This window comes from Aulostomus chinensis, chromosome 15 (genome assembly GCF_037954235.1).
Source record: "Aulostomus chinensis isolate RoL2024-O1b breed Wild chromosome 15, RoL_Achi_v1.0, whole genome shotgun sequence".
NCBI lineage: Eukaryota > Metazoa > Chordata > Actinopteri > Syngnathiformes > Aulostomidae > Aulostomus > Aulostomus chinensis.
The window spans coordinates 2,041,722-2,056,164 of NC_141334.1; the positions used below are offsets into that span (position 1 = coordinate 2,041,722).

A 14,443-nucleotide genomic window follows, 5' to 3' on the forward strand; every position below is an offset into this window, starting at 1 on the left:
GATACAGGGCGGCAGTTGCGACGCTGCCGGAATTCATGATTTTTCAATCAAACTTGACTGTCGGCATATTTGTTTTGTTTTTTTTGTACTTGAAAAAAGAAGAAGGGATGGCATGTCCCGTGGTGTCTTGCCATTTAATTCTCAAACACTGTGAGCTGAGGGGGCTTTTCCACCCTCATGTAATATCCACCCACTAGAATATCCAGTCACAGCTCATCTGAACCACCACAATGCAAGACCTGGTCCGTCGGCGCCGTCTGGCTGCAGCTGGCGGAACCATCACCACCTTTAACCTGTCGAGGCGTTTACACGGACGTGAGATTCCTCTCAGCGCGGCTTTCTAACTGATGCTTTTAGCGTTCAGGGATATTTCCTGTCCGAACTACGGCAGCTGAAGTGAGTGGGAATCATTTCCTGTGTCAGCGACGCAGATCCACCCTCCAGACTTTGTCTCTGCTGACTTGTCAAATGTCAGATGAGCTTCGGTTGGACGTGGAGCGAATGCTCGCTGAAATGAGGCAGCATGAGCGCGCCGCGTCAGTTAGCTGGTGGGATAACGCAGGAAGCTAGTGAGGACATCAGGTTGGACCAGCGGACGTGTCCAAGTCTCATTTCCACCAGTTCACAAACTGCAATTTTTGGCCATAAATTTAATCGGATGCCTCATCAATCATGATTTGATCTTCAAGAATCTCTCGAATCTGTGAATGTTGACAAAATCGCGTTTTGGAAAGTAGAAAAAAACACCGTCATTTTCGTCCTTGTCATCTTGTCAAACCAAGAATTTCTTTGCCTCCGTACTTGAACATGAAGTATTTGTCTGAGAGAGACGCGTTCATTTGACAGTCGTGTGCGTGTCGCATGTTAAACCCACGTCCGTGTACACGAGTCAACACGTTGAACTTTGTGCGTGTTCCGCTAGCGGCGGCGCGACTGTGCTGGATCAGTCACGTTATTCCTCTCATCGTCCTCTGAATGTTTTCTACTTTTTTGTGCGGGTGAACGAGTGCGTAAAGAGTGTGTAACTATGCGTGCGTGTATGTGTGTGTGTGTGTGCGTGTGTGTTAGTGGAAAAATGCACTAATCAGATCAGATACAAAATAAAATTATATTCTATGCCACTGTTTTTCTCTATGTTGGAAAAAAAATATATATATACATTGGCATTGATATAGTTCTTCCCTCAGTGTTCTCCGATGTTTCTGTACTATCTTTGTGCCTAAAAATGGAAATTGTTCAACAAAAATATCCATCTATATCTGCTTAGTTTCTGTATTTTCAGAAGAAAATAAAAATGGTGTCTCCAGCACCCTAGGGATGTCATGACGCTCAGAAATGATCTGGTTGGTTTTAACTCTGAAGAGAGCAGGGCGTCATTTTCAGGCTCCGCAATAAACCCTCCATGCTGTTAACGTAGCATTCGCTTCCTGTCCGGCACCCAAAAAAACGTTGTTTCGATGTCCGGAAATCAAACTCGGAGAAAATGTTTTCACCTGGAATCCAGAAATCTGCCAAATTTATTGTGTGAAACTGTTTTTTTCCCCGTCAGCAACTTCATTTTCATCAGCAACAGGTTTGCTGGTGAGAACTTTATATTATCGCTCTTCCGAAAAATGTAATTAAAAAAAAAAAAAAAAAAACCTCCTCCTGTTAGGGAGGTTGGCAGTCGGTCGTTCCCCTTCTGCTTCACTTCAGTTGTTTAAGTACTTTTTCTTTCCTACGAAAGGCATTTAGAAGGGGTGAGGAATCATGGCATCCCTGGAGCTGGCACTCTGTGTTTCGGTGTGGTGTTTCTAGAACAAAGTAGCCATTTCATGCCGTGTTTCGACGCATGTGCCATCGAGGTCTAGACTAAAAACTGTTTGAGTAACAAAGCACCAAGACATTGTATTTTTTTATATTAGCACTGAGGACCAATTGCCCTGTCGGACCAAGCGTAACGAAGCTTTTTATGTAACGAAGCTTTTCTCTCGTCTTTCCCTGGCTTGTCTGTGCTCCGTTCTCCTCCATTGTCGTGACAGCACAAGTGCCAGTCAAGTTGCTCTGTATTAAGAAAATAGTGTTTTTATGATTTGAATTGTTATAGTTTTTGTCTACCTCAGCACCTAATCTTAGCCTAATCTTAGAAGGTGCCCAATTATTATTTTTTATTTTCTTTCTTTTTTTTTTTGTTGTCTCTTATTGTTGTCAGTTTTATTGAAATTTGCATTAGAGCTTTGCAAAGGTCCTTTGTCTTTTCCGGCGACAACGTGCTATTCTTTTTATTTTCTTTCTTTTTCTCCGTGGCAGTGTTTCCTGTTGAGCTGTGCCACCAATCTATAGCCACCGTCTGTTGATATAGAGGTTTTTTGTTTTTTGTTTCTTTCCATGTAGAATCAGACACATCTCTTTGTAACATTTCAATGTTCTCTGATGGAGTGTGAAAAAAAATAAAAAGGAAAATAAAAGATTTAATGCTGCAGGTCCTCCATGTTGTCACTAAAGTCAATGTTGTGCCTTTGATAGTGAAAATATAAAGAATATTTCTTCTTTTTTTTACATCCTACTAACAATAGATTGTTTTTTGTAGTGGAATTTTTTTTGTATTTTTATTTATGAGTCTCATAACAAAATCAAATCATGATGTTCAGTTGTATACTTTTAATCTGCAGTTAGAGAAAATAAAAAATGGACTTCATGTTGTCTGTCTTAGCTCTTTTCCTGGCTCACCGTGTTTCCTGATGTTTTTAAGGATTTTTTGATACAGGAAGTGACCGTTGGCTGGAGCCTGGATGGCAGGAAGTGAGTCGGTCCAGGGGAGCTACGTCATGCCAGAGGCTGCAGTACGCGGTATTCTTCCTCCCCTTCCTCCTCTTCCTCCTCTTTCTCACATTCCTACAAGCAAATCCGCCTTCTTTTGCATGAAAAGATGTCAAACTTTGCACAGATTTCCATTCCTGAATCAAAACTTCCTCACCTGGAATCGTTGGCAGACGGTGGCGCCACAGGCAGCATTTTTACTTTTTTTTGTTGTTGTTTTTTTTTTTGGAAACGTTTTCATTTTGGGGGATTTTTTGTTTTAAACGAAGCTCAATCTTCAGCTTTAGGTTTCATCTCTCTTTGGAATGCCAGCGCAAATATGCAGAAATATTTTGATGAATCATCAATAAAATAAAGTGAGGTACGACATGTGGAGGGGCCGTGAGAACCACAATAATAATGTTCATTTCAGAGGAAACGAATGCTAACGCAGTCTTCAGTGTGGGGGGGAAACCACTCTGTTTTATATCAAAGCCTGAATTTTTTGAACAGAAGTATAAATTAAGGTTCAGCAAACAGAGGGTAGCCAAATCATAAATACTGAAATAAATGTATGCACATTAGTTTTGTGTATGAAACAACCATTTATGGTAATAATACATGGCTGCACGGTCACAAATGTGGGAGTAAAGAGAAAATTACTTCCATAAATGTAGAACTGTTAACAAATAAATGAAGAAGTACATTCATTCGAACTCGATTTTTCATGTTTTCTTCTTTACAGCTGTGAGACCACAAACTCGTTCATGTCTTTTTTTGTTCTTCTTCTTCAAACCCAGGACAAATAAAAGCGTTAACATCTGCTCACATATTCACCTTAAACCTGTGTCTACCTTTTGTTTTTCTTGTTGTATAAAACCTTGTAAGACAAAGCTGTTGATTGCTGTTTTGTTAGAAGGAGAAAAAAAATGTTCATGTGAATTTTTCCAGCTATTTCAAACCGTTGCACCTGACAGATATCACTGCCTGCTCGCCACGATTTGCTGTGTGTTGTCACAAACGTTCACAGCCGAAGTCGTCTTCAATTAGCTGTGCGGCTTCGCACGCAGCACCTGGCTGTGTAGCACATTTCCTGTTAATGGCTCCTGCTGAAGGCTTCAAGCCCGGCTGCATCTGGGCTGCTCTGCCTCGTGCTCCGCAGGTCATAAATAGAACCGTTAGATATGCAGGACGTGAACCTGTGTGTCATCACAACAGAAGCCAGACAGGTGAAAATGTTCAGCTTTAGCGTGACGTGAGGTTGACCTGAGCAGTTCAGTGAGCAGGCCGTCCTGATGTTCACCTCCAGTTGTGTGTTTGCGCTGCCTGAGTGGTTGATTACACATCAGATTTAGGAGGGGATAGGAGATCTTTTATTGCCATATATTTATGCAAAACATAGTAAGAACTTAACATGATTTACATACGCATGGCTGTGTTTTTTGAGAGCGAGACAGTGAAGACAAGCTTGACAGGACAAGACAAACAGTGCAAAAACACAACACAGCGTAATGTTACGGCAGCCGTGGGCGGCGCCATCTTGACTGCGCGTCTCTTGGCTCAGTTTTACTCACAATGATGATGAAGCCTCAATCAAAGCTCCAGGTTTCAGCCAGCTCAGGTCCAGGCTAGTTAGCTTAGCCCAATGGCTGGTAGTGGGGGGAAGTGTTAGCATCAGCTAGCTCAGGTCCAGGCTAGTTAGCTTAGCCCAATGGCTGGTAGTGGGGGCAAGTGTTAGCATCAGCTAGCTCAGGTCCAGGCTAGTTAGCTTAGCCCAATGGCTGGTAGTGGGGGGAAGTGTTAGCATCAGCTAGCTCAGGTCCAGGCTAGTTAGCTTAGCCCAATGGCTGGTAGTGGGGGCAAGTGTTAGCATCAGCTAGCTCAGGTCCAGGCTAGTTAGCTTAGCACAATGGCTGGTAGTGGGGGGAAGTGTTAGCATCAGCTAGCTCAGGTCCAGGCTAGTTAGCTTAGCACAATGGCTGGTAGTGGGGGGAAGTGTTAGCATCAGCTAGCTCAGGTCCAGGCTAGTTAGCTTAGCCCAATGGCTGGTAGTGGGGGCAAGTGTTAGCATCAGCTAGCTCAGGTCCAGGCTAGTTAGCTTAGCACAATGGCTGGTAGTGGGGGGAAGTGTTAGCATCAGCTAGCTCAGGTCCAGGATGCTGGTGTGTTCAGCAGGAATCCTCCTCCTCCTCATCATCAGTAGCAGCAGTCGCTCTTCTAGTCCTCAACAAACCTTTGGTTCTGTTGACTCAAGTTCCAGTGGAGCTTTGGAGGTGCTGCGTCAAATCACTGCGCCCAGTCAGGAAAGTAGTACAGGGTGGGTCAGTTAACCCTGTTCAACCCCACAGGAAAGGAACTGCTGCTCCAAACTGGACTGGAACCTGTTGAAAGCAGCATTTCTTTGTGGTTTTCACATTTTTCCATCCATTTACACAGAGAAATATTTATGTGCTAAATGCTAAACCGAGCTTGCTAGTGTCAGATTCCGGCGGGAGTGAAACATCCTGCTGATTTTAAACTCTTGAAGAGACGCCACTGGCACGATGTCTGCGCCACATCACAATCAGAACCTATATTCCAAACATCCATGTTCTAAAAGAGTAAAATGTTGATCTGCTGATTTCTCCTGGGAGGTTCCAGATCTGCACTCCGCCGTGGCAGATTGAGAGGAAGAGAAAACCTCTGGTGCCTTTGTGGTTAATGTGCTCAAACATGCCAAGTCCCTGGTGGGCTTCTTTAATGTGTTGAAGATTCGGAACGCATCAGGCTCAGTAATAAATCTTCACTGTCGGCTCGGCGCTGTAATTTCTCCCCCAATAAAGCCTGACAAGACAAGCTCGCCTGTGTATCCGACAAATAAACATCACATCAGAAGAGTCAGGGTACGTCCCAATAATGGCGCTGCATTTGCTCATTTCCTTTCTCAGACATCAACGTATTTAAAAGCAATGAGGCGGCGCTCCACGTCCAAGTACCGCGCGAAACACATCGGTGATCTGATTTGAGCCTTTTTGACAAAAAACAAAAACGGGAAACGACAGAAAAACTCTTTGTCAACAGGTCTGTTGCTTTAGTTTGACTTTGATCCCGTTTGGGGGGTTGAGGAAGGAAGGGGCAGGGGTGGGCAGCATCAGCAAGGCCATTGTGTAGAACCTCTGAGCTTTGACCCACATTTCTTGAAGATTCTGTCGCCAAACCTGAAGCGATTATCCTCAAACTCCTCGTTCTCATGAGTGGAAGACTTAAAAAGAACAGTGTGTAATTTAGCAACATGTCACAGCATGTAGCTAATTAGCGTCAATGCTAATAAAATGAATTATGGCCCCATTCCATTTAGCCATCATGACTACACCTAAGTTGGACGGGCCTCAATAGAGCAGCGCAGCACTGAGTCCTGAGTCCCAGAGGAAAGTTAGCAGTGTCCAATGATTTCACAAACCATGGGGATGCTAACTTCCTGTTGGACTTCAGAAACACCTTAGCCCTGCAACGCTAACTTCTTTTTGGACTCTGAAAATATTTAATCCCTGTGATGCGAAGGTCTTCCTGAACTACAAAATTATCTCACCCCTGCGATGCTAAAGCACTGTTGGACTACAAGAATACCTCGCCCCTGTGATGCTAACTTCCTGTTGGACTACAAGAATACCTCACCCCTGTGATGCTAACTTCCTGTTGGACTGTAAAAGCCCCTCATCCCTGTGGCGTTCAATACTTTATATACTACTACTACTACTACTACTACTACTTTATGTAATACTAAAAATGTATACTATTAATACTAAATAGAAACTATGTATATTTTATTGGAGTGGCTAACATTTTAATCATTTAGGGTTTATCTTTCAGTTGGAGTAAGAAGAAAGGAAAGAAGCTTAACAGTTGAACAGAGAGGCTCCCCTCACTGGACAGAACCACTGCTGCAGGCAATCACAAGCATGTCTGTTTACCTGCTCATGGCAATGAATGTGCAAATTATTATAATTGTTAGTCCTCATTTAAATCTTCTGCTCCACCCTCAGCTGTCGACCCCACCAGGCACAATTTGACCCCTGAAACGGATGAAGCTGTTTTGATATTTGGAGTTTTGGAGCTTCTGAAAAGTAAGTCAGAGTATTAAGAGAGACTAGACGGAAAAAATACGTACATATTGTAGAGTTGAGAGACGCATGAACGTCCACACAATCATTACAGCCAAGTCTTTATTGTCAACAATCATCTTAGTGAGCGTGAACGCGCCTCATGGGGCTGAGCAAAGCTGATGTGGTTGTGCACGGCCCCATCGTGTGGTAGCTGTGCAGAACTGCACTCATTACAGTATGGTTATATTCCACAGACATTCTTAGTAGAAGCGCAACAAATTATGAGAAGCACTTTATTGAAACACCTAATAGGTCACAGAAGGAGCAGACACGTCACCACGTTCCCCTGCTCGAGTTCTTTGGTCATGAATATTTAGTGTGAGGAGCAACCATTAATAAAACATTTTATTGATTTATGGGCTTTTCCATATATTTTTGGAAATACACCTGTTACTTTATCAAAATCACAATTTGTACATATATTTTAACGTCTATGAATGAAATGTAAATATTGTATAAACTTATTCAGATAAGAGCAGTGACTACAGGACATCGTCAAAGACCCAACATCGCACGTCCATTATTTGACACAAACAACGAACAAAAGTTCGTCTTTCAGATAAAAGAATGAAAGGTGATTATCACAAAGATGTCTGAGATGCCATGAGACAAATCACCTTTTTTAAGGCTTTAAACTGTTTTATGTGTTATTCTGCTTGATTACCACCAGTCATTGAGTATCTATTTAGTTTCTCAGATCCAAGCCCTCGTTGGGTGGAACCTGGGGTCCAAGTGTTGGTCTTAATGTGACCCAGAATGGGTGTTTGTTTGTCACAGGTTCATGCTAAAACAACTAGTTTGTATAGTAGCAGTTTACCAGCTAACCAGACATCCGGGTCATGTTTACCGCGTTCACGAGGGGAGAGCATTTGAAGGCCCCCCCCCACGGAGCCCTTAGAGCTCACGACTTGTGACGTATTTGATCACGATTTTAGAAATACTGGACCTCATGGAGAGGTTTTTATTTAATACTTAGTGTAAATAAAACTCCAAGAGGCTCATGCAGAAACAGGATAAGTCATTAAGAAATGGTAAAAGTGATAAAGGCTTGAGCTGAAAACATCGAGCAGACACCAGAAATCTCCTGACACGCAGCCGTCCAGGTTCAGAGCCTCGTGTTCCTTACTTCACATATTTGGTGCTAAAAGCTGAGTTTATTTGCGTATCCTGGTAAACTAAACTGGACCCAGGGAAGCAGTTCCACATGCACAACTCCTCTGCTATCAGAGAGCCTCCATGAACCCATTCAGCTACCCGGGCCTTCGGGAACCCACTGCCTTCCCTGGAGCTCGAGTCCACATCAGTAGGTGGGGGGGGGGTCGGCCTCAGGCCACCTGCCACACAGACCACAGCGTCCCCAGGGTGATGCTGTACGCCACCACTGCCACCAAGTAGACACGGAACAGCAGCACATCCAGCACGTAGCCCACTTGCAGCCACTCCTTGGCAACCTCACGGCACCTTTCCCTCTTCTCCAGGAAGTGGCGTATCGCCGTCACCTCCTGCAGGATGTTGTCCATGATGGGTGGGGAGGGGTCCCTGGTGGGGGGCAGGCCTCGTCCCAGCAGCCCACCGTCTCTGTCGTGCTGACTGACCCTTCGGCCGATCTCACAGGTGTGGTGGAGGGAGCACTGGACTGCAGGGCAGCACGAGGACGACGTCACAAACCAAATGGGATTTAAATTTGTGAGCACACAAATATTCAGGGCAGATGAAGTCAAGCAGAAACTTACTGACTGATTGCACATAAATTCTATTCAGGAAACAAATATTTTTTAAAAGTGTGCTTGTTGTCTTGTGGATAAACCAAGGAATCCTCAGGTTCCGTGTGTCATCATGCAGTTACTTTAGTGGTTTTACTTCCATCTAGAACCATTCATTCACAGTAAAATATACATTTTGGGGGTTTCTGTGCCTTGCTGCGCTTTACAAGAGATCACTTTTCACTTCAGTTGCGTATCTCAGGCGTCTCCTGGTAATAAAACAGATCCAGACACGGTCGCGTTTCATTTTCTGACGGCAGCAACATGGAGGCAGCAGCTCACACTTTGGTCTGGATGAAAACGTTGAATATTTCCACTGAACTGCTGGAGCAAGTACGTAAATTAACGCTAATAATGCCAACCTGCACCCTGCTCCCGAAGTCTGAGTTACAGGGTCCACATTCAAGTTAGCAGAAGGCTAACAGGAAGTAGTCAAGATCTGCTGTTACTGTTACTGCGTCACCCGCTAACTCTTTAGCTTCAAGCTAAACTCTTTCTGCAATCTGGAGTCACAAAGAAGTGATGCAGGAGGGAAAAACATCTTCAGGACATTTATTTGTGAGTACTTAGAAACCAAAATACACTTTTTTTTTGTTGGGTGAAGTATTGCTGTAACCGCTCCGTACCTGCCACACCTACCCTCCTTACCTGTCCCGTAGTGGCTGTCCTTGTAGCGCTCCAGGTCAGAGGCCTGGGATGACAGTTGGGAGCAGAGTCGGTGCTTCTTGTGGATGCAGAAGAGGACTGTTGCTCTTTCCAGTACCAGGTACTTGACCCAGTGAGGCACAGGAGGTTGCAGGTCCTGCTTGTGGACCAGACGCACGATCAGCACCGTCTCTGTCAAGCTGATCACCAAGAGGGCCATGCACACCACGAAGTACACGCCTGCAGGACAAGAGAGCAGTGAGGAGACCGGACGCTGTCACACACACACACACACACACACACACACACACACACACACACACACACACACACACACACACACAAACACACAGCCATTTTGGTTCCATCCATCCATCCATTGTCTTCCACTTATTCCTACATTAAGGGTCACGGGGGTGGAGCCTATCCCTGCGTCTACGGGCGAGAGGCGGGGTTCACCCTGGACAGGTCGCCAGTCCATCACAGGGCCAACACACAGAGACAAACAACCATTCACACTCACATTCACACCTACGGTCAATTTAGAGAATCAATCAGCCTCGTCCACAATTGCATGTCTTTGGACTGTGGAGGAAGCTGGAGAACCAGAGAGAACCCACGCAGGCGCGGGGAGAACATGCAGACTCACACAGAAAGATCCCGTGCCCGAGCCGGGACTCAAACCCAGAACCTTCTTGCTGTGAGGCGACAGTGCTGACCACTGCACCACCGTGCAGCCCCCTCCATTTTGGTTCCATTTTCTTGTATCACCTTCTCAGAACATTTGCTTTGATTATTTGATTTAGAGGGAATTCTTTACAGGAGACCTTGAAGAACCTCCTGCAGTTCTTCTAGAATACTCCAGGTGTGTTTGAGGACTGATGATGATGATGTTAAGATGATGTTCTCCTGCAGAGACGTTCTCAGAATGGATCACCTCTAACTGGTGCTGGTCTACAGGTTCGTGACGTTACCTTCAGGAACGATCTGATTCTTTATGGGGTTCTCTGCTACGAGTGACGGGAGAACCTTCAGTTTAGTTTGGGTTTCTGGTTCTAAATGCAAAGTGCCGATAAGCAGTAAATGAACACCTATCAGCGGCGTTCCGATGGCGGTGGCAGGGAGAGTGTCAGACACGATGATGAGGAAGACCGAGTAGCCCAGCAGCAAGGTGATCTTGAAGGAAACCCTCTCGCCGCTGTCCGGTGGCAGGTAGAACCCCACGATGTCCATCACCATCAGGAAGATACTGGGCAGCAGCAGGTTCACCGTGTAGAACAATGGCCGCCGTCGGATCACCACCTGGGAGATGAAGTGTTACAGAAGGAGCGCCACATTTGTGCTGTGTGTAGTTTGATAGTTTCGTTCTCACGTGGAACTTCATCTCAGCGTAATAGTCGTCGTTGTCCACGCTGAAGATCTTGTAGTTGGACAGAACATGCAGCAGCTCCCACTCGCCCTGGTTCATGAAGACACTCTTGTCCTCCCGAAGCTCCTCGGGGCTCCTCATCAGGGTGATGTTGATGTCATCAACTACAGATCGAACACAATGTGGGGAACAGCGTGAGACTGCCATGGCAACAACTTAGCCCTCGCCTGGCTCCTGAAACCCAGATCTCAGCAGGGGGGAGTTCACCACTCAGGCTCCTCGCTGGCACTAATGATCGCAGCGGACGCCATGTTGGATGTTACTCAGGCACTTTTGGGCGAGACCGTGTGTCCCTGGCAGAGCTGCGCAGATGAATTTTGTTGTTGTGGTTGTCAGTAATTTATTAGTGACTTTTACTTTGAATTTTCTCTTGAAATGTTAATTTGATCATAAACTTACTCACTTTTGCATCCAACAAAATACATGCTTTATCTGTTTAAGCCAAATATTAGGCCACACCCATTTCTGCGTCTCCCTTGATTGAACAACTGAATTTAGTTAATGTATTCAACATAATTTGAAACTATTAACATTCTTAAAATGTCTTTTCATGGTTTGATTGAAACATTTTCTTTTACATGATTATAACTTGGAGACAAACTTGTGGGAACGTTCCTTTACGAACGTACATGTTTTTTCCTCTTCGAATTAAATATTCTGAAATGCTGATTATCATTTTTTTGAAGCTTTCAAAGTGTCTCCACTCAAAAAGTTTATTTTGCCTTCTTTGTGACTCCAGAACCAGCTAGCAATGTTAGCTTGAAGCTAATGGAGACTGACAGCGAACAACAGCAGTTCCAACCCTTGGTTTTTAGCTCCAATCAAAGTGTTTGTGGATTACTGGTCATGCGTCTGGATTAAGAAGACCTGGATTATACCAGACGATGAGCTGAGGAGTTTGTAAACGGACGTTTCTGAGACCGTTGAGCTGTTGTTAGCCGTCTGTCTCCATTAGCTTCAAGCTAAATATGTGTGGCCGGCTCTTTCTCCATCCTGGAGGTTGAAATCATCTTTAGCGTTTGAAAGCAAAATATACCTTTAGGTGTCACGTCACCTCAACTTGCAGAAATGTTAACAGGGAAGCGAGGAAGTGCATGTTGTTGCGGGGATGTGAATGCGTGAGCAGAGCAGGGGGAGGGTGTTACTGGTGTGGAGCCAGCTCTGGAAGGTCAAGCTGCACTTCTGGACATCGAAGGGGAAGTTGTAGATGTTGAGCGTGCAGGCTGTGACCACCTGGATGGGTTTATAGTTGCGCACCAGCCCGTTGTGAGTTACGTAGACGTAGGGGATGTCTGGAGACTTGCCCACATCTACACTGTTGTCAGAGAAGGAGACAGAGCAAAGTCAAACAACCTGATTAACAGAAATATGAATAATCGCAGTGGCGGCGGCGGCGGAGGCGGAGGCTCTTACAACTCGTTGATGAGGATGTCAGGCACCCAGACGTTAGCTGTGGGGATCGAAACCTGCTTGACCTCATCAAAGTCCTCTGGATTCCAGACCAGGAATTCATCGGTCCACGACTAGAACAGGTCATTAGTTAGACTGGGTAGACTAGAAAAATGATCTCTGGACGATTACAAGAGAATTCAGCTCATTTCTGCTGACGCCGGAGGATTTAGTCAGACATGAATCAAGATCATCTATAAAAGCGTACCTGTCTGTACCACACGTATGTCGTCAGAACCTGGTTCTTCTCATCCTGGTGAAGAAAACGCAGACAAGCAGGTTTTAGAGTTCACTTGTTCCATTTTCATCAATTATTTATCATATTTAGTGATTTGTGTTCCTTTTGTTTGGTTTCTTTCTTTCTTTTCTAGTTTGAATATAAAGCGACAACCGCAGGATCCAATCACTGAGAACGATGTGTTATATTCATGGTAATTATTCCGTGTGTCGTTCATGGTGCCTGCTGCAGCGCTGCTGCCTCACCACATTGAGGATGGAGTAAACCATCAGGTCGATGGCCACCATGGTGGACGTCCTCCAGTCCTTCACTGGCCTCACTCCCTTCTTGTATCCAGCGCTCAGAAACTCTGACAGCTGAACTAAGGTGGCGTTGGCGAATCGTCCCGAGCTGCTGCCCAGTTTCTTCGCTGACATGTGAAACAACAACAAAATCAGAGAACTGAGGGCTACGAAATTTTTAAAAAAGATAAACGTGACCTTCATGGCACGAGGAGAAAAATGAAAGAAAATCTTGACAAAAGAAATTGTGAAGGAAGCTAAACATCCTACTTTCCTATCAAAGTAATTCAAATGTCTAATAAAATGAATAATTTTGAAGCTATTTAAAGATAGTTCAGTTGGAAAGAATGCACTTCATATTTTTATATCATATTGATTCATAAAACGATGATATAAATGATTGGTATCTTGAAGGAAGAAACTATGTTCCAGAGAAAAGACTGAGCTTTATTTTGTTGCGTTCCGTCTCATAGAAGCAAAAATCCTCATAATTTAGTAACTTTGTCTAATAATCTGACAAACTTTTTATGTTTTTAAAAGCTAATAATTTAGCTCAAAGATGCAACGCGTAGGAATCGCATCCCTCTGCTGGATGAAACATGACTCTCCATGATGCTCATCTAACAGCAGCGATCTCTCGCAGAATCAGCAGGTGGTCCAGCGCTGGTTCGGATCATAAAATGAACTGATGAGTCCTGCACCTCTCCTCAGGTTGGATCTGGTCTAGGACTTTGAAACTGCAGCTCCTGCTCAGAGGTCTGGCTTACCTGTGCAGGTTCTCGATGTTCCATGAAGGAGGAATAACGCCAGGACGGTCCAGGAGTACGAGAGTTTCATGGTGCCTCTTCTTCTGCTGGCGAGGAGCTCTGAGGGGAGGCGGCGGGACGCTCCACACACATATCCTCCATCTCTCTCCATCCACCACCCCACTCACCTCCAGCATCCCTACCTCGTTCCTGTCACTCAGCCCATGAGGGTGTAACCATGGTGACGAGGCCACGCCCCCAGGGTCAATGCAGGCTGGTGAATTGAGGAACAAGACTTAACCGGATCATATAACCGGTCGCCATTTCATCGCAGTCGAGCGCTTCAGAGCAGAGAGGAAACACCGCTGAGCTGAAGATGATGTCATTCAGTCAAATACAAAATGATCCGTAACATGGATGACAATCAGAACAAAGAAATGTAGAATCTGCCTGAAAATAGTGGCACTCGCGTTCAGCGTTTGAATTTACTCTATTACTTTAGTCTGCTGGTCTTGATTATAACCTCACTCAATCTTTTTTTTTTAATATTTTTCTTTTTTTTAAACATCTTTGCTTCATTTGTCTGATAAACATTCAACGATCAGCATCCAATTTAGTATGGTAGTGGTAGTTGTAGTAGTACTGCAGTAGTTGCTACTATTAGTAAGTGCAGGTAAGTTGTTAGCACATGGCCTCATTTTCTTGTTGCAAATGTCCAATAAAATTAGGTTTCAGGTCATGTATGACGGAAATGTTACAGCTTTAGTATCTGGCGTTTGTTACGACTCGTGTAACCGCTGGTTCTGGTGTTTCTGCTGCCGGTTCTGGTTCTAAATAATAGAAACACACAGATTTCAGGCCAAACTGGATTGAAAAAATGAACCAAACAGAGTTCTCAAAATGTTCTGCGATTCAGAGAAAAAGAAGCTGAAAAACCAATCTCCTACGGCAGGTTTGCTTTTATTCAACCAG

At 44.6% G+C, this 14,443-nt stretch overlaps 1 protein-coding gene across 1 annotated transcript; it reads right to left on the reverse strand.

The window, feature by feature from the left end:
* Positions 1-8,013: 8,013 nt before the first annotated feature.
* htr3a (5-hydroxytryptamine (serotonin) receptor 3A) lies at positions 8,014-13,624 on the reverse strand. Its single transcript, XM_086226269.1, has 9 exons — positions 13,493-13,624; positions 12,690-12,853; positions 12,415-12,459; positions 12,171-12,280; positions 11,903-12,072; positions 10,701-10,861; positions 10,420-10,630; positions 9,332-9,568; positions 8,014-8,556 (listed from the first exon to the last, which is right to left on the reverse strand). The coding sequence occupies exons 1-9, from the start codon at positions 13,560-13,562 to the stop codon at positions 8,246-8,248; spliced, it is 1,479 nt and encodes a 492-aa protein (XP_086082395.1). The 5' UTR covers positions 13,563-13,624; the 3' UTR covers positions 8,014-8,245.
* Positions 13,625-14,443: the final 819 nt, after the last annotated feature.

What these genes read in the sequence shown, in the direction of transcription:
- htr3a (XM_086226269.1), bottom strand. Translation starts at nt 13,562, where the DNA reads ATGAAACTCTCGTACTCCTGGACCGTCCTGGCGTTATTCCTCCTTCAT. An exon ending in TTTACTCCATCCTCAATGTG is followed by an intron (nt 12,460 to 12,689) that starts GTGAGGCAGCAG and finishes TTTCTTCACCAG; the next exon opens with GATGAGAAGAACCAGGTTCT. An exon ending in GACATCCTCATCAACGAGTT is followed by an intron (nt 12,073 to 12,170) that starts GTAAGAGCCTCC and finishes CTCTGACAACAG; the next exon opens with TGTAGATGTGGGCAAGTCTC.